The 22,699-nt window shown below is 35.4% G+C and overlaps 1 protein-coding gene across 1 annotated transcript in view; it reads right to left on the reverse strand.

Moving 5' to 3' along the window:
* The window catches only part of MYO6 (myosin VI), an 85,944-nt gene that overhangs the window by 46,133 nt on the left and 17,112 nt on the right, over positions 1 to 22,699 (reverse strand). Inside the window, exons 4-11 of the mRNA XM_018077795.2 lie at positions 19,963 to 20,036; positions 17,840 to 17,969; positions 16,726 to 16,831; positions 14,824 to 14,879; positions 12,523 to 12,620; positions 10,644 to 10,808; positions 5,256 to 5,336; positions 2,432 to 2,612 (exon numbers count right to left, since the gene is read on the reverse strand). Of these exons, the coding sequence (XP_017933284.1) occupies positions 2,432 to 2,612; positions 5,256 to 5,336; positions 10,644 to 10,808; positions 12,523 to 12,620; positions 14,824 to 14,879; positions 16,726 to 16,831; positions 17,840 to 17,969; positions 19,963 to 20,036 (891 nt within the window). The remainder of the gene's footprint in view (positions 1 to 2,431; positions 2,613 to 5,255; positions 5,337 to 10,643; positions 10,809 to 12,522; positions 12,621 to 14,823; positions 14,880 to 16,725; positions 16,832 to 17,839; positions 17,970 to 19,962; positions 20,037 to 22,699) is intronic.

Here is a 22,699-nt window from a genome sequence, read left to right on the forward strand (position 1 = left end):
AGCACCCGCGCACCGCGCACCGCAGCACGGCAGGGCAACAGCCGCCAGCTCAGCTCTAAGGAAAATACTGGCCAGCGGTGATCCTACCCCTGACCCTGCTGGTCATCGTCCACTAACGTGTAATGTTACCAGTGAAGGTAATGTCAGCTTTGAAGGAATTAAAGGTTTGCCTCTGGAAATTACTTCATATATAGTTAAATGGGAAGAGTCAGTTTTGAAAACCCAAGAAAATACCACGAAATAAATGCAAAAATAACCCCCTGCCAAAAACTACGCACATAATTCTATATTTCTAGAACACTGTCCAGGCTGTTCAAAAACCAACCTGCTCACAGGGAAGCACTACCCCAAAATGCAGAAGTGCTAACACCTACAAACTAGCCGTAGTGACTTAAAACTTCTGGACTTAGATATTCCTGTAATCCTCCAGGCCTCCTTGCTATGCAGCAGAAGTGCCTGGCATGGCAGACTCCTGCCATTTGCATTTTTCAGATAAAGGTATGTACACTTCCTAAGTAAACAGCCAAGAGAAGTGCTCCCTTTTGCTCTCTGCACCTCAGCCCTCTGTGCCAGGGCTAGGCCAGCACAGATCTCCCAACTGGAGCACAAAACACTTTGGGAAAATCTAACAGTTATTTACATGTATTTCCTGGGTTTTTTTGCAGTAAGAATTTGCTCACAGTAAAATTAATTTCTACAGGTAAGCAAAGAGGTCAAAAGGGATAAGTAAGTAGTCAAACATCACTTGAATTCTTTCCATTCCTCTACAATGACACTAAAGGGCAGGGGGGAGGGAGGGGAGTCCTTAAAAGTTTAAGGCTTTTGTGACTTAATTTTGGATGCTCTGAAATACCATCTGACTTGTAGAAAACAACTTTTGTTTGGTGTTTCCCAGAAAGTAGTAACAGAACTTGAGAGGGTCTCTGGTAAGAGACATAGTGCCTGGAACAGTTGGAATGCACACCCTGTGTGAACACACATACAAGGTGAGAGCAGAATAAAGCCCAATGCAATGATCATTTCAGAAGTTCAATAATTTATTCCAGAAGAAAAATTTCTCTGAATTTCAACATTCAGAGAAGATAAGTTTTCTGGTGACCTTCCCTTTTCTAAACCCTGACTCTCCTCACCATCTGTGGTTCTTCCTCTTCCTGTTTGTTTGCCTCCTGAAACTTCCTCTCCACTCACATTTGCACCTTTTTCACTCTGTTCCACCTTATCAACGCAAAAGTCCCAACTCACAAAAGACCCAAACAGGGAAGCTCCCTGAGAAGCTTGCTGTTGAACTCCATGAAGCCATTACCCTTCTCTACCCCTGCATCTTTCAGATTCACTCACATTAATCATGTTCATTTCAGTCATTTTTGTAAAGATGGAAACATCATGAACTGACACTGGGGAGGTTCTGATTCAACCTATGGAAAGGAGATGAGGAAAAAAAAAACCAACAAAACAACACCTGCTCTGTGCCAACCCTGAGTACCCAGTCTGAATTCAGCATTTGCCCAACTGATGGGATTAGAGAGCTCCCATGATCTCTTCTGAACAGAATGTTCTGTACAGTTCCATGGTGATTCTGTGCTTGGGGTCAGGAGCTAGTGAACCTGCGAGGCTAGTACTCATTTAACTCATTTAAAACACCTATTAAAATGTTCTTTGGTATGCCCTTCCAAACAACTTTACTAACAGCTATACATACTTGAAGCAGGACCAAGAGGAACCAGTATCTTGGAACTCAAGGTAAAGACCTAGATGCTTCTATCTTCTACTATAGTTATATTTGTAGTACATGCAGACCATGCGTTTCTTCAGGAATATATAGACAGCAATTTAGAAAGGCTGATTTCAGTAGTAAGGTAAGAATGACAATCCCCAAAATATCAATTCTCCTTCCTCCCCTTTCCTGCACATTCTGCTGTTAAGTCCCAGCTACACCTGTACTAACTCATCTTGTGAATAACATCTTAAAATTAGGAAGTTTATATTGCCCTAAGTTTTTGCTGTAACTTTTTTTTTTTCTCACCTCTCAAAATACTACCATGATGGTATTCTTGGAAGCCAAAGGACATAATGCCTTTCCCTACAGATAGTTTCTAATTACAAGATATTTTCATGAGGTTAGTGAGAAGTTGGACTTTAAAATTATCATTAAAACACAAGTATGATTTTGAGACAAAGAATGTCTCTTTCCTTTATATTAAACTCTTCACTGAACATTTTCATTGAAAGCCTACTTGCTTTTAGAGCATGTAAAGGAGTACAATTTTAAAACAAGTAGGTAAACTTGACTTCAAAAGGGGGTGAATTAAGACTGAATTACCCTTGAACACAAAGCAGCTTTCTAAAGCCATAATTCACATGGAAAGGAAACATCTCTAATCAAGAGACATTTCCAGTCTTTTTACAGAAAACAATTTATGCTTCATCTAACCTGATGTACTCCCAGCTTCCTCAAAATCAATATTTCCAAGATGAAGGACACCAGCCACTACTCTAAAAAGATCAAGTTTTTCTTCATCATCCAGTCCAATCTTTTTCATTGCTGTGCACATTCTGTTGAAATCTCCATGATCATCTAACAGTGGATCCTTCAAGGAACCTTCTTTAAGATACTATAAAACAAGATAAACCAAAAATTTAGTAAGCGACTTGAAGTAGGTAGGCAAATATTTCCAGTCAAGAATAAGCCATTAAAAAAAAGCATAAAAAAGCATGCCAAACTAGGTAAAAAGAGATTCGAGCTCTTCATATAATACAGGCTTCGCAAGGACCCTAATTTATTTTAACTTGTTGCTACTTCGAAGCACGATCTTCAAACTTAAATTTCAAAGCAAACTTCAGACTATCTTCAGAAAGCAGAAGCTGGAGAATGTGACAGCTAAGGACAGGGGAACACGGGATAGCAAGCAGGAGAAAGGAAGACTTCAGCTAAGAGAGCTATCAAAGCATTTATACAAAGGAGTCCTTCGAATCCCAAGCAGTTGAAAGAAGATCGAGGTCCTTGTAGTAGGATGACAGAATAACAGGCCATGGGAAAGGACCATAGGACAAATCAGTTATCCCTATTCTAAACAGAATTATTTAGAGAAATGTACCTGTTAATATTTGCTGCTAATAAAGAAATAGAACTTGCAGTGGTCTAGGGGTTAGAAGAATAGCAGCTATGTTCTGAAATACCAATTTAACATTTTGCTGATTTTTCTGATTTATATACATAGAAAGCTATTTTAACTATAAACGAGTTTAAACAGTAGATAGTAACACATCTGCATGCAATCAAGAGACTACCTGAACATGCACAGACTGAGCTACGTTTTACAGTTATTTTTAAATTTTTTTCAACTAAAAAGAATAATTAACTAAATAGAAGCCTTGTTAATGTCCAATAAGCTAATGTCATTTTTATCAAAACAAAACACCACATGCATCTGAAAAATTCACTTCACACAACATGTAGGCACATCAATAACATTAAACTACATGTTAATTATGTAAAATGATCACCTCATCTTCCTGATAAGGAAAACACAAAAATAATTGAAGTATTAATTGACTATTCCAGCTAATTTATTAAAATAAACAATCTTAGTATTTTTTATAAAATGACAGAGTAAATACTAAATTTCCAATTTAAAAAGCTCAACAAGGTAATATATTTCCTGTTTAAATGGCTAGACTAGGTTTAAATATCATTGAACTTTGATCCTCTATTGAGCCTTCAAATTGATATACCTGCAACATACAAGTATTATTGTATCAGAAGTTCCAGTACTTCATGTTTTACATATATTTTCAGAATTATTCTCTACGTATGCTTTAGTTTAGACAACACTTATTTCAAAGTAAGTCTTCTCCTATTTCAAATTAGGTTTTTTAGAGGACAAGTTTTATGACAGAACACCCGCCTGTAAATCATATCAGAAACAGAAGATTGCACAGGTTCATCTCCCAGTAGCAAGAGTAAGTGAATGTTGATACTCTATGCCTACATAAATGACCTGACCAGCGTTGCTACAAATCTTCATTTAAGGCAAATTGGGTAATCTGAGACAAAATCTCCAACCCATATCATAGCCTATATGCCTGACATGAACAAAATAAGCTAGGAGCTTTCTGCCTCACAGTAATGTAAAATCACTCTCCACCATCCCTGATTATAGAAAATAGCGTACGTTTAAGCAAAAGAAATCAGGATTATGTGCTCAGTGTTACAACATACAACCACTAGAAATCAAGGAGTAAACAATGCTGACTTGAGGAAAGGAAGTATCTATACTGTGTCTCATAGCTAGGCATGAGCTTCAAGCCCAAGTTATCAAAATAAAAGAGATGGCATGGTGATTTGGTGGAAAGAAGCTTTTGAGTAAAGTTATTTTTGTATTTTTGCCAATATATGCAGCTTATCCTGCTACGGAATCACAAATATGAATTTGATTAATATTTGAAATATCTTCCAGCTATACAAATGAATTTCATTCTTGAGGTATGAGTAGATGAAAATTTTATTAGAGAACAGAGCAGAAATTTAATTATGTGTTTAAAGAACTTCCAATTCATATATACTATTAATTCAGAACAAATTCTTTAGTATCCTCATGTAAACAAGCTCAAAGGCTTAAATGCTAAAAAATCCTGGTAATTCCAGTTCTAAAAAAACATAAACAGAGATGGAGCAAGAGGACATAAATGTTTTTAAGTTTCACACTTTTTTCCAGGAAATGCCATGCTCTGACATAACTAGCCATTAACAGCATGGGGAAAACAAAAACCATGAAAGTGTATCAAGGAGGAGAATATATTCATGTTAGAAGTGAGGTTGAGTTATAACTGATATCTGAAACAGTTTGCAGCATCCCTTCACAACTCCAGATAGTAAAAATGGCTCTGGGAAAAAAACATTGCTTCTGACTTATTCTTAGCAGTAGTAAGATTTTAAAAAGGAAAATTACAGAAAGTCTTGGATAGATTTTTGTTTTCCACAGAAGACAAGCTGCATAATTTAGTGTTAACCTTATTATAAGAATGGAAAGGAAACCATTTTATATACACTGTTCTGCTTGGGATTTTACGATGCATGTTAAAATGTATTTCTAGGACTGAACTCCAAAACAGAGATCTGAATAGAGCAGCTTTGACAGTACCCATTAGACCTAAATAAAGATGTGTAAAATTCATTCCATTCTGTAAAAGTATAATAATTTTCTACCCTATCTGCATTAGTTAATAATATAAACTAACTGAAGATACAAACATACCTCAGGACTCTTGCGATTTTGCAAAATCTGTTTGTCCGTTTCTTTGTTAGCGAAAAATCTGGTACAGCCTCGATTTAAATACTGTAACAATAAAAAAGTGGAAGTGGATACTTAAAGACAGAAGTAAGGAAAATGTATGCTTTTATTTAAGGCTTGCCCTACATAGCTTGATTTAAACATATGATACAAACAATACAGTAAGTAGTCAGAATTCATTCCTTACAAATGCATTTATTTACATCTACAAAATCAAAGAACTGCAACAATAACAAACTTCTGTTGAAAGCTTCTTCATTTTGATAACTAAAATACTTTTTGACACATTGGGATATTAATTTTTGTTAAGTCACACAATATTTTCCTAATGTTTGATTCTATTAAACCTATTAATGGAGTCTGGGATTACATAAAAGACACCCAAAATTAGGAACAAAAGAAATTAATCTTCTGGCCTATGTATAATACCAAAGTACTAATTTTTTTCCTCACCAGTGAAATATTTCTATAAGAGAGACATAATGTATTCAAAAACCTGAAGAATATTAAAAGCTTGTAACATGCTATAAGCAGAAGCCTTATTCAAAACCTGGCTTCTGATATACATCTCATGTTGTACAGTAAATTCAGATTTACTGTTCAGTAAATCATAGTGAATTTAGATTCAGATAATGACTGCCCTTTTCAGCAAAACAGGATCGCCAGCTTTTTCTTTCAGATTTGTTCAGCTGAATGTAAGAACTCTGTCCAAAAGCTTGGACAGAGCCCTTTGTCTAAAGGAAGTGAACTGATTCTTTGCTCTTTGGTTGAACAAAGATGATGTTTTCAACTAGCTGAACACAGACAATTCTACACTTTGATTAAAATTTATATGCAAAATTCTAAAACCTCAAAATATTCTTCAAAGCATTTCTAACAGTAGAAGAAAACATGGTGACAAATTTAATATTAAAACAAAGTGACAACTGTTCAAAGTTAGCTTTGAACACTGAAAAGTGTTCTTTATCAGCCAATAAGAATGCAAAGCACAGCATATTTTAAACATGATATATCCCTAGATTACAGTATTAGTAACACGATCCCAGAAACTGGGGATGGGAAGTGAAAAAGGTCATGATCTTCAAGAAGAGAGTGTGAAAACTTATCTGACTGGCTGAGAATGTGAACCAGCATGGTATTCAATAATAATGTAGGGTACATTTAATCACAAGATAATGGCTTTCACTGGAAAGCTAAAACCTGAAGTAAATTTACATACTAAATCAGGGAGAAATTATATTTTTAAAATCACACAAATACACAGCTTCAGGTTAGCATATAGAACATCTAAATACCACTGTACTTGGGCTTTGGTTCATTTGGGGTTTTTATAATGAAGTACAACATCCCATTATAACTTCAGCGACCTGAACATAGGGTAATCTGACCTCTCTTCCTGAAATTTAGATCTGAAAAAGTTCAGCACAGGGTTACCTCATGACTTTGAATTTCTGAAAACTTTTGCAGAAGAACCTAAAACACAAGCACCCAGTGTACTTAAGAGAAACCAGGCTTGAGTCTTAGAATTCAAGCCGGCCCTAATTTGGACTGACTTTATAAGCTAAAAAGCACAAGTGGCACAATAGAGCCAATGCAAAACTGTGGCTTTAGGGGTGAGTTTTTTAAATAATTAATTTTAGAGTATGAATTTTTAATTAATTTTTTTTGTCAAAAATATAGCATTAATATGAAAACATAGATCAATCATCAAACCTTGCCTAGTATAATATCACTATCTGTTGTTGTTGTTATTATTATTGTTATTGAAAGATGGCATTTCTATGAATTCTGAACCAGAAAACATGCAGTCAACAAAATATGGTAAAAAAAAAAAGTGACACAAGCATCCTTATTCAAAACCATTTTATGACAAAACCTGAAGCAGCAAATGAGAATGAAGACATAAAAAATAATCTTGACAAAAGAAATACAAATTTAGGAAGCAAATTAACTTTTTACAGTTTTGTTTCCTAAAAATCTCCTATAAAATGATACTTGATGGAAATTCAGTGCAACTCAACTAATAAGCTTTAAGTATATTTATATTAATTTACATATATACAAAGATGAAAATTATCCTAAGGGTTTTTTTAATTAATCTACTTTAAGGGGGAGAAAAAACAGTGGTAAAATTTTTTCATTTAACATGCAGAATGGATCTTTCACATGCCAGGAACTCAGGATTAAAATACTAATTTATGGTAAAGCAATAAATATTCTTAATGGAAATTAAAGTGCCCGCTGCAACTTTAGTAGAGGTAAAAAAAGAAAAACGTCACGGTGTGATAAAGCTGGTGTGACTGTAAACTCTTTATAAATGAAATATGCAAGTAAGCATCTTCTGTAAAAAAACTCAGGCTGTTCAGTGCTGCACTGCACCAGCCTGATTTTAAAAAGGTTATATATAATTCTGACCTTGACATCTGCAACCTTGGGGGCTCTCATGAGCAGAACTTCTGATTTTAAAAAATCCCCAAGAGTGCGTAGTGAGCATATGCAGTTCCAGAAATGAAAATCTATTAACTTCATAAGTTTTAATGGAAAAGTGGCTGCGCAATAAAAATACATGTTTGAAAATTTGTTCAAGATTTTAGCTTTAAAACATACAAGAGAATACTGTGCAGAATAATTGCGCAGTAGAGAAGAAAATTTTGAAAACTAGCTCCGTATTATACAAAAATAAGAGGTGTTGGCTGTTTTTAAGTATTGTGTTCATATTGTGTTCATTTCCTTCTAGAGAATGGAAGCAGTTCTTTACTAATAAGCATCGGATCAAGTTTCCATCACACAACTGAGTACAGATAGATAAAACAGAAGAAGATACAAACTAGTTAAAGAAATAATGTAAGCTCTATGAAGGTCCCTAGGAAAGCCTTGAGAAAGTAAGGAACCTGTCCTAAAATACTGCCATGGCTTTTACAGGGCAAGATCACCTTGATGCCACAGTACAAATGATCAATGTTGCAGCAGCAACCTGTTTGGTCACCAGTGTACACCCACCTTCCCCACAGTGAGGGCTTTAAGTTAGGTCTCGCCTATGCAACCCCCACTTTGCACAAAGCTAGTAGGAATTTTGTATATTTTGGAATTCTGATGAAAATGAGTACAAAAGATATTAGGAAAAGTAATAGATAAGCACAGTCCAAGTTTTATTTAGAAATCCAAGTAGGAAGATACATCAACAAAGAAAACAATCTACACACTAACATATTTCTTTGTTAGCAGTGCTTCTCATTTAAGATCAAAGAAGTCTAAAAAGATGACAGTCATTTAGCTTATGTCCTTGTAATTCCACATTGTTGTGTTACAAAACCCTTCCAAACCCAAGGGATTTGGTCTGTGTATTTTAGAAATACACAAAATTCTGCTTTCATGACATTCCAAGCCAAGCATAAGGCAAGAAATGGTAAGAGATGGAGATAAATGACAGAACATAACCAAACAACTGACCAGTAGGATTTGATTTACCAATTATGATTCTTTTCAACACAGCATATGGTGATATTTATAGATATTTCAAGTAGATAGTTCAGGTGTGATTGTCAGAAGGAAAAAAAAAACAGAACCAAACAAAAACCTAATGATTCATTTAAATGTAATTAAATAGCAGGAATGAGTGACTGAAGGCAAGAGTTTTCAGCTTCTTAGCAAAATTGGTGATGGGAGTATAAGATGTGAATAGGCTTGGAAGGACCCTGAAAGGGACGGGAGAAGCTTGTTTTGGAAAGAAAAAGAAGGCATAATCAGGGGAACGATGAGAAACAGCTATATCAGTAAAACTGCACTAGTTGGAAAAGCATTCAATAATGTCCTTTTCTCAAGGAAAAAACCCCTGCAATAATCGAAATGTAACACACTGATAAATTAAAATATAATATTAAAATAAGGGACGTGGTTGGAAGTCACTCAGGCAAACAAAAAACAAAAGAGAGGAAAAATTGACAAGAAGGGAAAGAAAGCAAAAGGAAACCATGTTATTTGTCTATCATGACTAAAAACAAGTGTTATCTGAACAAAGAGAAGGGGAGAAGAAAGAAGAAAAGTTGGAGGAAAAAGTTAAAGTGCAGCAGTAAAAAATAATAATAATAAAGTAGTGAAAAATGGGAGGAAAAGAATGCAAGAAATTAATGGTAGGAGAGAAAGCCAACCTGTCTGTTGGTTTGCTATTAGAAACATAACACAGAATCAGGGTTAATCAGGAGAAAACATATAATCTCAGAAAAGGCAAAACCCCTAAAAATAAAGCATGGAGGGAAGAAGGGAAGACAGTAAACAAATCAGAAGTCACAAGAACAGGCAGACTGGATTGAATTAAAAGGCCCATATTATCCAACCACAACCTCTGCTCCAGCCAGGGCTTTTACTGTTCTTTTCTGAGTTGGGATGACAAAACTGTTTATGTTATTTAGAAATATGGATGTATATCGCTGTAACTCACTATTTTATTCTCTCTTCATTTCCTAACAACTCCTAAAATTTTACTGTGCTTTCTTCCTGCCACTGAACATTAACCTAACATTTTTAAAGAAGTATGCACAAAGATCCAAGTCATTCCCTTCTGTTTAAGGTCACTTTCATTTAGGTATACTTCAGAGTATTATATGAAGTACTAGTTTTATTTGCATTCTGTTAGCTTCACCACTGCTTGAGTGATTTGACCAGTAACAGGTTGTAGAAAGATTTCAACTGAAAGGGACTGATGAGTCTTATCCTGTAACGTGGAGTGACCATAAAGGACAACGTATGATGATGATGCAAATAAGAGGCATAAAACTGGAGTAGTACAAATGTCAGTCTAAAATGTAGAGTATGATAGGAAAAAGGTGGAACAGTGTAGAAAAGACAAGTGTTGTGAAAGCATACAGACTGTAATAGAGAAATACAACCATCTTTCACTGTGGTCTGATCCTTGGTGGCAAGCATGATGAAAACATTTAAGAGAGATAACTGTGGAACAACACCTATGTCTTCCTAAATGCATGGTTGGGATAGGAAGAAATAAATGGAGTTTTAGGACTTGAAATATAGATCACCCACAGAACAGTTAGATCAAGAAATTCACACGTTATACCTCTAGAAGAGTCCATAACATCATTACTAGCAGCTGGGTATGCAACAGTACATGTTCTGGAAAAGCAAGGATTCCTCAACTTTATGACACAGAGAAAAAACATAGGAATTCTTCCAGTAAGGAAAAATGTCAGGCAGCTTTATTTGACAAAAACAAAATATAATTTTTGTAATAGCAATGAGTCTGTTCAAGATAATACATAGAGATTTTAGTATGATCCATGTGAAAAATCCACGTATGACAATATTAGAAGCTTTACAAATGCTGATTCTGATACTCACCCTAAAGTTGTCAGGAGAGCTTAGATATAGTTTTTCCCTAATGTCTTCTGGAGCACCAGCACAAAGCCTGTAAAAGATATGATAATTCCTCTCTTCTTTGCCTTGCACACAGATCCTAGATTTCTCCAGAAGGTAGTGTGATACAAATCCACCAACCACCGAGTTCTAGGAAGAAGAAATATTTTTCTGATTATCTGAATATTTTTTGGATTATTTGAGATTCAGTTTTTCAATTTACGTTTGTCTGATCACACTGCTCCAAAGAATATTAAAATATCTCTACACCTAATACATACTAAGATTAGAAAAGAAACCATTGCCTTTACCATAACTTCCCTCAGCTCATGCATTGGGTACATATACACTCTTAAAACAAAGATCTGCTTCACCCTAAAAAGCAGAACTCCTTAGCAGAATTCCAGTAGTTGCTGCAAAGAGCATTGCTACAGCAATCCTTTCACTTTTTGGATGGCAGTGCTATTACGACCTTCTCTAATTGCTTTTCAATGAGACACTTGTAAAAGAGAAGGAATGGTTAAAATTATAGAATACATATCTGGACAACATCTTAGGCGAACCAATTATGAAAGAATGTTATTTCCCAAAACTTACACTTCTTTTCTGAGATGGAACACAGATTTTGAAAGCCATTTGTTATCTGGCCTATGATAAAATTCCCTGTGCCTAGAGAAATCTTAATAGAAAGGAAATTCCTAAACTTAATGGTCATTACAGCAACTAAGAAGGGCTTACTGACTGACAAATTTGAGTATGGTTATTCAGTCATTCACGAGGTCTTGGTTTGTACTCACATTGCTTTGAGAAATCAGACCTAATAAGGTGACCACAAAGTAAAACAGGGGCTCAAGGAAACAGGCTGATCGTGCAGCGGAAAACTGAAACAATTTTTTAAGCAGTTTCTGAAGATACTGAGTGCTGTTTGCTTCAGCTAAAGCAATTAATCTGAAAGACCATGTAAGTGTTGACAGATAAGCTGACAGATCATGAATGCATCATTTCAAGTAGAAATCTGGATCCTTTCCACAAGCTTATTAACATGAACTGGACCAACAGATAAAGTCCCTCTACCTAGAAAGGAATTTAGTTTACTATCTAAACTATTAGCCAAAGATCTGAAGTTTAGTTACAAAACCAAGTATGAAAACTTAGGAAAAGACTGCAAGCTCAAGTCCAGATAATAAGCTTAAATTCTGCAGGAAAAGAACAAATTCTTTCAGTTCCTCTGTCCTCAGTCAGAAAGAGGAGGAGGCATGTACAGAATCTCTACAGAGATCATCAATAAAAGTCTTCAACTTGGACATACTGGACAGACATACAGTCATCCTTAATTGGATATTGCAATACATACACTACCCAAACAAAACTATACCAAAAAAAAGAAAATTTTTCTTAAATTACACAGTATTTCTGTCAAAAAACAATTCCTTGACTTCTGTCACATACATGTTACTATGTGAGGTCCTAACATTTCATAAAAATACATTAAAAAAAATCAACAATTCATTTAAAGCTAAAATACATTATATCTAATATGCAACTCACACTTATTTGTGTACTAAAGGAATGTATGTGAGTTATTCTTTGTATATGCCTTTTGGCAATGAAGGAACTAATTTTTAATCTTTCTTGGGTGGAAGTAATTTTCCTACTGACTTGAACCACTGCGTTCCAGTAATGACACAGCACTGTGTGGCTCTGGTTTTCCTTTCAAGGTGACAGAATACAAATCACATCTGTAAAGTAGGACAGTAGCTATTTGCTGCAAGATTAATAAGTCTATTCAGCCTTCTGCCAGTCTAGCGTTTCCATTTTATGACAAAAAATAATCACTGGTTATTCTGTAACAAGGTCCCAGTACCTTTTCATTGAAGTGGATTTCAACAAATTTCCCAAAACGACTGCTGTTGTTGTTGCGAACAGTCTTTGCATTTCCAAAGGCTTCTAATAGGGGGTTTGCTGTTTAAAAAAATTAATTTTTGTAGTGTTAGAATCTGATCAATAAACTACCAAAAAGAAAGAGAGAACAAACACTTACAATTATTCAGTGAACTTATGGGGAATAAGGTTTGAAAATTAAAGGGAAAATATTACTTGTTAGGAATAATCCATTCTGTAGATTGTACTAGATATATTGTGGTAGAACATAAAACTAGGTCCTTAGATATCACATAACACTGCAAAGTATTTTAATCAATACTATAAGAAATTCAGAGACAAATGCCAAAAATTCTTCCGCTATGCTGTTCTACACAAGTAGGTAAATAACTAATACATAAACTATATGAGACAACACACAATTTGACACTTCCTAGTTAGTTATTATTCATAAAATCTAAACTACCCACTTATCCCACAGACAAAAATGCCACTTAAATGTCATGCATGCAATGTATTAGATTGATTAAGGAATTAAAAAAAAAAAATTAGACAAGTGTGTTGATTTCAAAAACTACTTCAAACTGCCCTTTCAAATTAGGTCAGTTAAGTGATTGAGTGATTTTATTTTTTTTACTGGCTGCTAATTTCAAACACGTTAAAGCCCATACAGAAAGAGTGGCAGCAAGCAGTCTAACGCACACACACACATATATATATATATGAACACAAATATCATGCACCACTTAATCTGTTTGAAAATGCTTAGTAGTTATGAAACAAGGGCCTCTGAAAGACTGCATTTTACTAGCTTTGAAGATCAAAAAAAAAAACAGTTGACTGAATCTCACTAACAATAAGCCATTAAAAATATCTAAAAGATATTTTAGGGCTTCTAGCTAAAAATATGCATTGGAAACTAAGCAAGCAGAAACTCAGATTTAAAACTCCACTGACAACCATCTACATATCTGCTCCTGCAACAATTAAAGAATGAAGGAATAACATTAATGCTTGGATAAAGTATGGATGATATGGCATAATTTAGTAGGACATAAGAATTAACATTTTTGTTTTGGCTAGATTTTCTCTGTTTTTAAAATACAGAGAAATACAGAGAATTTTAAAATTCTCTGCTTATGAAAATACAAATCTGACTTCTTAAGAGATCTTTGATAACTATTCAGGCATTTTATGTAATATTAACTTTTAAAGAAAAGATAAAAACATATTGCAAGGGTCTTTCAGCTAGGTTAAATGTTCTCTATTAACATATGCAATAAGCATGGTCGTTAAACTTGTGCCCAAAAAACTTCAGAATTCATGCATCAGATGCTGGTTTAGACTAAAAAACCCCAAACTCTTCGAGGAATACCTACAAGTACCAATTAATTTGCATCGGGCATTATCCAACTCCTGACCACTTCCTGAGTTCCTTTAGCACACACTGGATTTCACTAAGGAACTGCTTTAAGCAAACCGATGTCAACAAGAGATTAAAGCCTGCAGTACTTCTCTTGAACAACAGAAAAAAGAAAAATTTAAAGCAAAAGAAAAGGTGAACAAATTTTTAAAGAAAAAGAGTCAGGAAATTTCAAAATAAATTTACTATATGCTATAGGAGACTAAAACTGATATATGAGGCAATATTAGGTTGGTTGCTTGTTTTAGAGATGTTTGTATTTTCTCAAAAACTTATTTTTTGTTCAATTAAGAAGTGCATGCAACATTAAAGATGCTCATCTAGATGATCAACAGTCTCTTCTGACCTGGTTTGGAAGTCGATTATAAAGACAGATACAATCAAAGAGCTAATCTGAATTACGTGATTTCTGACAAAAAAAGATGTAACAGAAAAATGACCCAGAATTATAATTTAAAAGAACTTCCCTGTTTTATCTGACTTTGTGACCTTTATGGTGATTAGGAGGAATTGCACTTTCCCCGTAATAACAGATAGTCATGAAAACATAATTTTGTCCTTGCAGATTATATGCAGTTTAAAATCCAATCTTGGGTACATAATGTGTAAAGTTCAATTCAAACACACACTCATTTTCTGGATCAAGGACTGTATGATACTATAGCAAACAAAAATAAAGTGAAACATGAATAAAAAAAATATTTTTTCAGAATCTAGGATGAAGGTCAACTACCCATAAATTATGCCCTAGGAAGTCTGACAATACTTATATCCTAGCTTTTATTCAGTTGCTGTTGACTCACACTTCTGAAAAAAATATAAGTGTTGGAACTTTGAGTTAAATGAAAGAAAATTCAGTACCTTCTACAATTCTGTCATCAATATCCTGGCCACTACCATAGGATTCTGTTAAATACCTGTAAAGCAAGAAAAAAAATTGGTATCATTTATCTCATGTCAGATTACCTCAATTACATAGGGTTAAGCATGGCTATGCACCATACTTACTAACCATTTACTATAGGGAAAGCATACTGAGTAAGTTCCAAATACCTATACATTTTAAAATAAATGCAGTTTAACTTTTCTTTTTTGTTAAAACAAAAATATTCTTGCACACTTCGGGTTTTTTTCAATACTCCAAGACCCGTTAGAAATTTCTTTTAGACATATATATGGAAATTACAGTTTTATACAAATATAATCAAACTATTACTCTACTATCTGTATTTCTTAATAAATCTTAGTAAACACATAAGGTTTCATGTCTATTTCCCAAATTTAAGATTGTTTCCATGCATACAGTTTCTGTGTTCATAATTATCAGTGTTAATAAAAACCCCACATGGAGATGGTGAAGATAGGAAATTGCAGGTGCATAATTAAGGTAAGATTCAATTTAGCAATTGAAGAAATGATTTTAAATAAATTCACAACATATTTGCTCTAAAGTTCCAGCCTTTTTTTTCTTTTTATCTCCTTGTGCTCAGGACATTCTTTCTAGAAATTCACAAGTAAATCTGGGACAAGCTGAAAACAGATACTGAAAAAAGGGCCTTCCAAAAAAATTTTAGAAACACTAACCGAGCTGTATTAGTACATTTTATGTTCTGATCATGCAAGGGTAAAATCATCCAGCTCTTAAAACTCAATTATGTTTTGTACATGGACTCTATGGGGGCGGGTGGTGGGGAGAAGCAACAGCAATGTTGCTTGTTGTGTGATCAGAACTTCCTTTGCTGAGAAGCAGAGGAACAACTTCCTTTAAGAGCATTCCTCAAGAGATATTCCAGTGCCAGACTTTTTTTCACTCTTAGCAGGACCAAAGTTGGGATGTCCCCTGTGAGAATCATTACCAGCACCCTGCAGTAATTCTTACAGCTATCTGTGAAAGACTGCACAAGAGCAGAGAAGAGCAGTATGACAGGCAGACAGACAGCTGGGACAATTCTTCCTCAGATGTGGAAGATAATAACTATATAAATAGTAGAAAATACATGATGTCAGGAAAAATGGCATTAAAGATTTATAGAAGGAAATAAGGACAAGGTGGGGTGAGGGAGTGTATTCACACTGCCCGCACTGTGCTTCCCTGCATAATTGAGTCACCTATGATATAGGTGTATTTAAGGAGCTCTCCAGTTACAGTGTTCCAGAGGGATAAAAAGCACTTAAAGTATAATGCCAGTAAGTGGAAGCAAGACTGATATACATCAGCAGTATGGCTTCCATAGAGTTTAAAATGCGTGACTTAGTATTGCTCATATACAAACATTAACAAATAAATAAATCCCATTGTTCAGTCTTATTCAGTAAACTAGGGTGAAGTATATTACAGTTAAAAACCCTGGATACACAAGCAAACTAAAAAAAAAAAACTAAGGCAGGAAAACAGAGAAATGCACATTTATGGCAAAACCAACAGTGTCTTTCAAGATACAGTTAAAATGTCTAGTTATGTTTTTTTATCTACCACAACACCAGATGTGCAATACTAAAATGCCTGTATCATAAACCATAATAACTACATGATGTCACTACAAGTGAGTTAAGGTTCCTGTAAGTATGTAGCTATTTCCACGTATCATCATGTCAGCACTTAAGTTTAATTCAGTTAATTTCTTGTAATAAAGTGCATGTGGAAGCTAATACATATCTTACTGAATTGTGTCTTAAACCTACTGATTACCATTTGCTCTGTATGTCAACCAAATGCATCAACACAAGAGATTCACATAATAACTTTGGTCCAAAGGCACAAACCTCAGAACAAATTTAGTGTTTTCTGTCTTGCCAGCTCCTGATTCTCCAGAGACTATGATGGACTGACTCATCTTGAGCACTTTCATGTCACGGAATGCTTTATCAGCTTAAAAAGAAGAATACATTAAACATGACACATACTAATATTCAGCAGAATTGCAAGGGTAAAGTTGAGCTACAATGCAAAAATCAAAATGTAACATTTTTAGGAATAAAAAGTAAATCTTTACAATTAAATGCATTAAAATTCATTAAAATCTGTTTCTGTTTAATTTATAGTATAGTTCATCTTCCAACCCAACAAGTAAGAATTCAAAGGCCTGAAAACAAAGACCTACTCAACTATATCCAGGACAAAACAAAACCAAACCAACCACCTATAACTACATCTCTTGAATTAAATGTATTTACAAAATAGTAACCAATGTGGCTTTAGTATGTTTTTCAAAGGGAAACTTTCAGTTTCAGTACTTTGCAACAAGTAACATCTGAGACAATGAAACTTGGAAAAACATCAATTTCTTGCTATGCAACAGGTACTAAACTCCCAGTTATTTATACTTTTGATTACAAAACAAAATGCAAAACAATGAGAAGGCTTTTAACAAGTCAAATCTTAATTACAGTTTCCAATTATTTTTTTATTTAAAAAAGTGACTCAAATTGGATTTATCCCATAAATAACATTTCAATATATTTTCCATCTGTAACAGAAGCATATAAAAACAAACAGTGTATGTGCTCTGGCAACATAATAAAAGGCAAAGAAAATCACTACACTGAAAGACAGTGCCAATCATTATTAAACCATTTTTCACTTGCAAAATCTGAATTTCTTTATTTCTTTTTTAGAGCTTTTTTTTCCTAAATGGTTGCAAATTAAACTGCTTAGACTTGAAACACTGGAGGTGCAGAATAATCATAAAAGGGTTGTCATGGTTGCTTATTTCCAAGTTCTTCAAGCTGCATATTGAAGATGAGAAGACTTGCAATTAGTGGTTTTATTTTATAATACATCAAAATAAAATAATTACTGTTAGAGGTGGAAATTTATAAGTAACTGTGACATATTTAGTGTTTGTTTTTAAAAGACAAATACAGGTTCAATACATACCAATGGCAAAAACATGTGGTGGCAATGTTCCAAGCGATCTACCCTGGTACTTTTTAATAGTATCTGAAGAATAAAACTTAGGTATATCAAAGTATGGATTCACTGCAATAAGAATGTTGGCTACATAGGTCTGTGAAGAAAACAATTAACATGAAACTATTAGCCAGTGTCCAAGCAAGTGGTTAACAGCACTTTTAAGAACAACTATTACTACTGAAGACTACAGCCTAAGTATACAGTTACATTTATGATTCTCTCCAGTAAATGCAGATACAAGACAGGACATATTTTTAGAGTTCCTTTTATTATCTTCTCATGACTTCTGTGACATTCTCTTGGGAAAATTTGCTAACCACCAAGCTATGGAGTATGTCCTGAATCTGACCTTTCTTCTAACCTCCTTTTAAATTATTTCCTATTGTCTGTGTTACTGGATCAAGGATAGGACTCCAAAACCTCCTCCTCAAAAGTGAATAAACTAAGCTCGTGGACAGCATAATGCACTGTCCTCCAGCGAGGAGGATCACTTTAAAATATCTAATGGAAGCAACTCAGCAGGAAGAACTGCCTGGGAATGCACTCAAGCAGGCAATAAAAGCATTCAGCTGAGAGAAAATTAGCTATAGCTGCTTCCACAGAGAGAAATACAGAATTTCCTTCTCACAGAGAAGGAATTTGAGAAGAATCTCAAATGAAGGCTGCTTTTTACCTTTCCACAGGATAAGGAAGACTGAAGAAAAGTTTTTTCTGAAAAAAACTTTCATAGCTTTGTTATAATGGCCAGATTACATACAGGGAAGAAGAGAGGTCAGAATCAAAGATAAAAGCATATATGCAGCAAAAGATCTAAAGAAAATGAGATAAAATTTCAGCCTGAATAACTTATTTGCTTTGTTGTTACTGAAATATCACTAGGCAACTGAAATTTGGACAGTATTGTGATATGTTGATAGAAGGTTGAATCACTGTTTCTTAGATGTTTCTATTTTTAGCACTTATTTCACTGTAGGAAAACTTTTCTTCGAGAGCTGCAGGTACTAATATTAACTTTCCTTTTAATAACAAGAGAAATGCTGTTAACCAGGATTTAAAAAGACAGAAAACTGTTTACAGGGGAGTTAAAATATAAACCGGAAAAACAAAAAGTCAACTTTTTTTTCCCCCTCCAGAAAATACACCCACTCTGAATAACATATTAGTAGTACTTGTTTACAATGCAGAATAGCTTTATGAACTGAAATACTATCCTACCTCATAATCAGTTCAGATTCAGAATTTTACCTCCTCGGAGGTTTATTGTTTGGTTAGGTTTTTTTAAGGATTATTTTCCCAGAACAGCATTCAAATGGCCTTTTTAATGTATTTATTTTAAAACCAGGGCTTGATCTTGGGACATAAAAAATTTATAGCTATGTAAATCAACTGCAGCAGAAGAAAACAGCTATACTTTCTTTTTATATTTATATAAAAGGGTTTAACTAAATTAATTTTACAGCAGTATGCTAGAAGTTGATTATTTTAACACAGACACTTAAAAAATACGTAGAACTGTTTTGTATTATCCCTAGCCAGCTTTCTATTAGACAAAAAAATAAGAAAGAAGGAAAACTCTTATCTTCTGTTTCACAGCTGTCAATGTCCGGGCAGATGGCAAGGACAAAATGTAATTTAGTCAGAATTCATTAAGTACAATTAGGCAATTTGATAGCAATATAAAAGATTAAGATGGACATCTGAGCTGGGAGGTGTCAAAGACAGCACCTGTTTGCTTCGTTCAAAAATAATGAAGAAAGAAAACCATCTTTGCTAACAGTGAAGTAAGGTACCTGTAGGAACAGAGCTTTGTGATACAAAGCAGTGCTGTGGTTGCACATGAACAGTCATGTAGAAAAAAATGTATTGCTCTGCCTGGTAAAAATTAGCTAGCATTATTGTGATTAATGTGATTCTGATCTCAAACAAAGTATAATGCAAGGAAAAAAAAGGCGCAAAAAAAGGCCTACAACTTCAACATTTCCATGTTAGCAGTTCTGTTATAGGAAAAAAAACAGAATTGGAAACACTTGTTGAATGTTTGAAAGGACATCTATATTAGAATGGTTCTCATGACATATAATACTTACGTAAATTCTGTCCTTGCTGTACCGAACTTTGATATTGTGAAGGAGAGTGGCCTCATTTAAATACATCAGGGAACCTGCAAGTAAAAGACAATCACATACCATTAAGAGCTCAGGAGTACCTTCATGTACAGACAAAAACCTAAATTTTAAGATTAAGGAGAATTTTACTTCCCCTCTCTTTGGTTACAGTTTAATCCTATCATTTCCTTACATGTCTTGAGGCAAAACTGCTGACTCAATGTACACTTTAAAAACCACAGACCTGCTCTTTACTATACTGAAAGTTGCAGAACAAAGAGCCATACTGCAGGAGCCTCAACACAGGCTCTGCTCAGCATAAGCTCCTTTCACCAGCCTGTCAGTCAAACACTGTGCATCTCACTCCATGCAGGACTCTAAGCACAGAAACTGGTGCCTACCAAAATCCCTAGCAATGACTGTCCTTCCTTCCAGCTCCCTTCTCAAGTCTCAGGCACAGTGTCCCCCAGGGTACTGCCACCCAGCTGACCTCTAGAATAACAGCTAGTTCTGGGGATTGATGGATATAAACATCTAACTGGGAAACACTGTCTGGAGGCAGCAGCAGCCATCATCGCAACAGCAGGCACCAACCCCCCCTTCCCTGCTTCAGTTCTGAATTTTGTTAGTACTAGGCCTTCTCAGAGAAACTGTTAGGGAAAAAAAATGCTAACACACCAAACCCTAGCTTTATTTTTCTCCTTTGTTCTTTAACAGAAAACACCTGAACTAACTGCTAAAATATACATATAATATATATAATGTGGTGGCTCTAGGCAGCAAGTGACCATCCACAGAAAGCTTCAGACCATACATTCCAGCAAAGCTGGTTCTTGTTTTCAGCTATAAAGCACTCAAAAGTGTCAGATGCCTTAATTATAGAGGTAATTTCCACTTCCCATTGTAACACTGTTAAAAACATTATCCCTAAACCATCTGAGGTCACTACTCATTACACAGTCTCCATTTTCAAATATGTGCAACTCTTTTTATCTTGCTGCTTAAACTTCACATGCACAACACTGTTTTGTCTACTTACAACTGATTGACTGCCATACTCGTAAGCTTAACAGTATTAGCACCACTTTAAAAGTTGTATACATCTGAATACTGTGGATGGAGTAAGCACTGTCCTGTAATGTCTCTTCTTTTTAAGGAAAGACTGGAGGTGGCACTTAGTGCCATGGTCGAGTTGACATGGTGGTGTTAGGTCATAGCTTGGACTCCATCTCAGAGGTCTTTTCCAACATCATTGATTCTGTGAATCTGTAACAGTAACTTCTACCCTGTATGTTACACAAGGGTTACATACGCACCTCTCATCTATAATGACCAACAAAGTTGTTTGAAGTTGAACTGATGCCCTTTCTCAAGGGCTTCAGCAGAAAAAAAAAATTATTCCAACTTATTTACACAAATGTTTAAGGGCTACCAGTTCATTGACCCAAGGTCAACCTGTGCAGCCACCTACACAAGGATGCCTGAAGTAAAGTCAGGTTCACCAGCCGTTTGCAGCCTCCCTTTGGCTTGCTTAGCTCCACTGAGCCCTTCCTTCCCTTACAGGACCAAATACAGCTTTGCTTCAAATGCCTGGAATCATTCACAATTCTCAAAGGACCTTGCCACTTCTGGATTGGTCAGAAGAAACCATCTTCCTCCACAAAATCCCTTGCACTCACATTCCTGTGTTGGCAGAGGCACACAAGGCACACTTTAGTTTTACACTAAGCAAACTCTTCCTCTGGATTACAACAGCCTTTAAACCATGCCTGTGCACAATTCCTTCATGAAGCAGGAGGGTAGCCCCCATGACCATGGCTTTTCCCTTGCCACCACAGAAGACACACATTCCCACACAACCCCACAGTCTCTGGTAGGTGCAGCAATCAAGTGCAGACACCCAGCACTGCACAGCAGGACGAGTCCTCCCCTCCCCAGGCACACTCAGTTCACATGGCTGAGAAAATGGCTCTGGGACCACAAATTGCAGGTCTGCCTTCACCTCTTTTAATGAGATCATCCCAAGAGGAAGAGACATTAGAAGGAAATGGGCCAGAAACAGAAACTCCGGTTTGCTCTAATGTAAGTTAAAGTTTCCTCCTCTCCCCCTGTATTGCCTGGAAGGAAACAGGGTGTTAAAAAAACCAGCAAATTTCAAAATTAAGCCATTCAGATTCTCAGTACTGAGGTGAGAAACAATTCTCCATTGACTCCCTTGACTGTGTGTCTTCATAATAACCTCTCAGGGTTTGCAGTGATCAGTTAATCATCAACTTTTTATTAGCATGCTTATCTGAACAGCAAAGGAACCCAGATTTCATTGTGTCCCCAGTACTCTCTTCACAAGTCCTTGTTAAAGCAGTTATACCTGCAGACTCAGGGAGCAAATGGGAGCTTGCTCCCAGAGGGAATGTCACCACCTCCGCTCAAGACATGCAAACTAGGGCTTATGACAGCAGCTTTGAAATGCTTCTCTAGAATAAATCCTTTAAAAGAGGCATCCATATCCAGAGGCAAAGGAAGTCACCAGGAGAGAGAATTCTGAATATTCACATGGCTCATGCCTAAATATAGCCAGTGTACATATGTGCATTCAGTTGCCCATATATTTACTTACACACACACACTAAGTTCACATAAGTGAAGTGAAGCGCTAAAAGCTAGGAAATATCAATGTCAAATTTACTCAAATTGGCTCTCCTGGCACACACAATGAGTC

Source organism: Manacus vitellinus, unplaced genomic scaffold (genome assembly GCF_001715985.3).
Source record: "Manacus vitellinus isolate BGI_N305 unplaced genomic scaffold, ASM171598v3 scaffold_4_pilon, whole genome shotgun sequence".
Classification (NCBI taxonomy): Eukaryota; Metazoa; Chordata; class Aves; order Passeriformes; family Pipridae; genus Manacus; species Manacus vitellinus.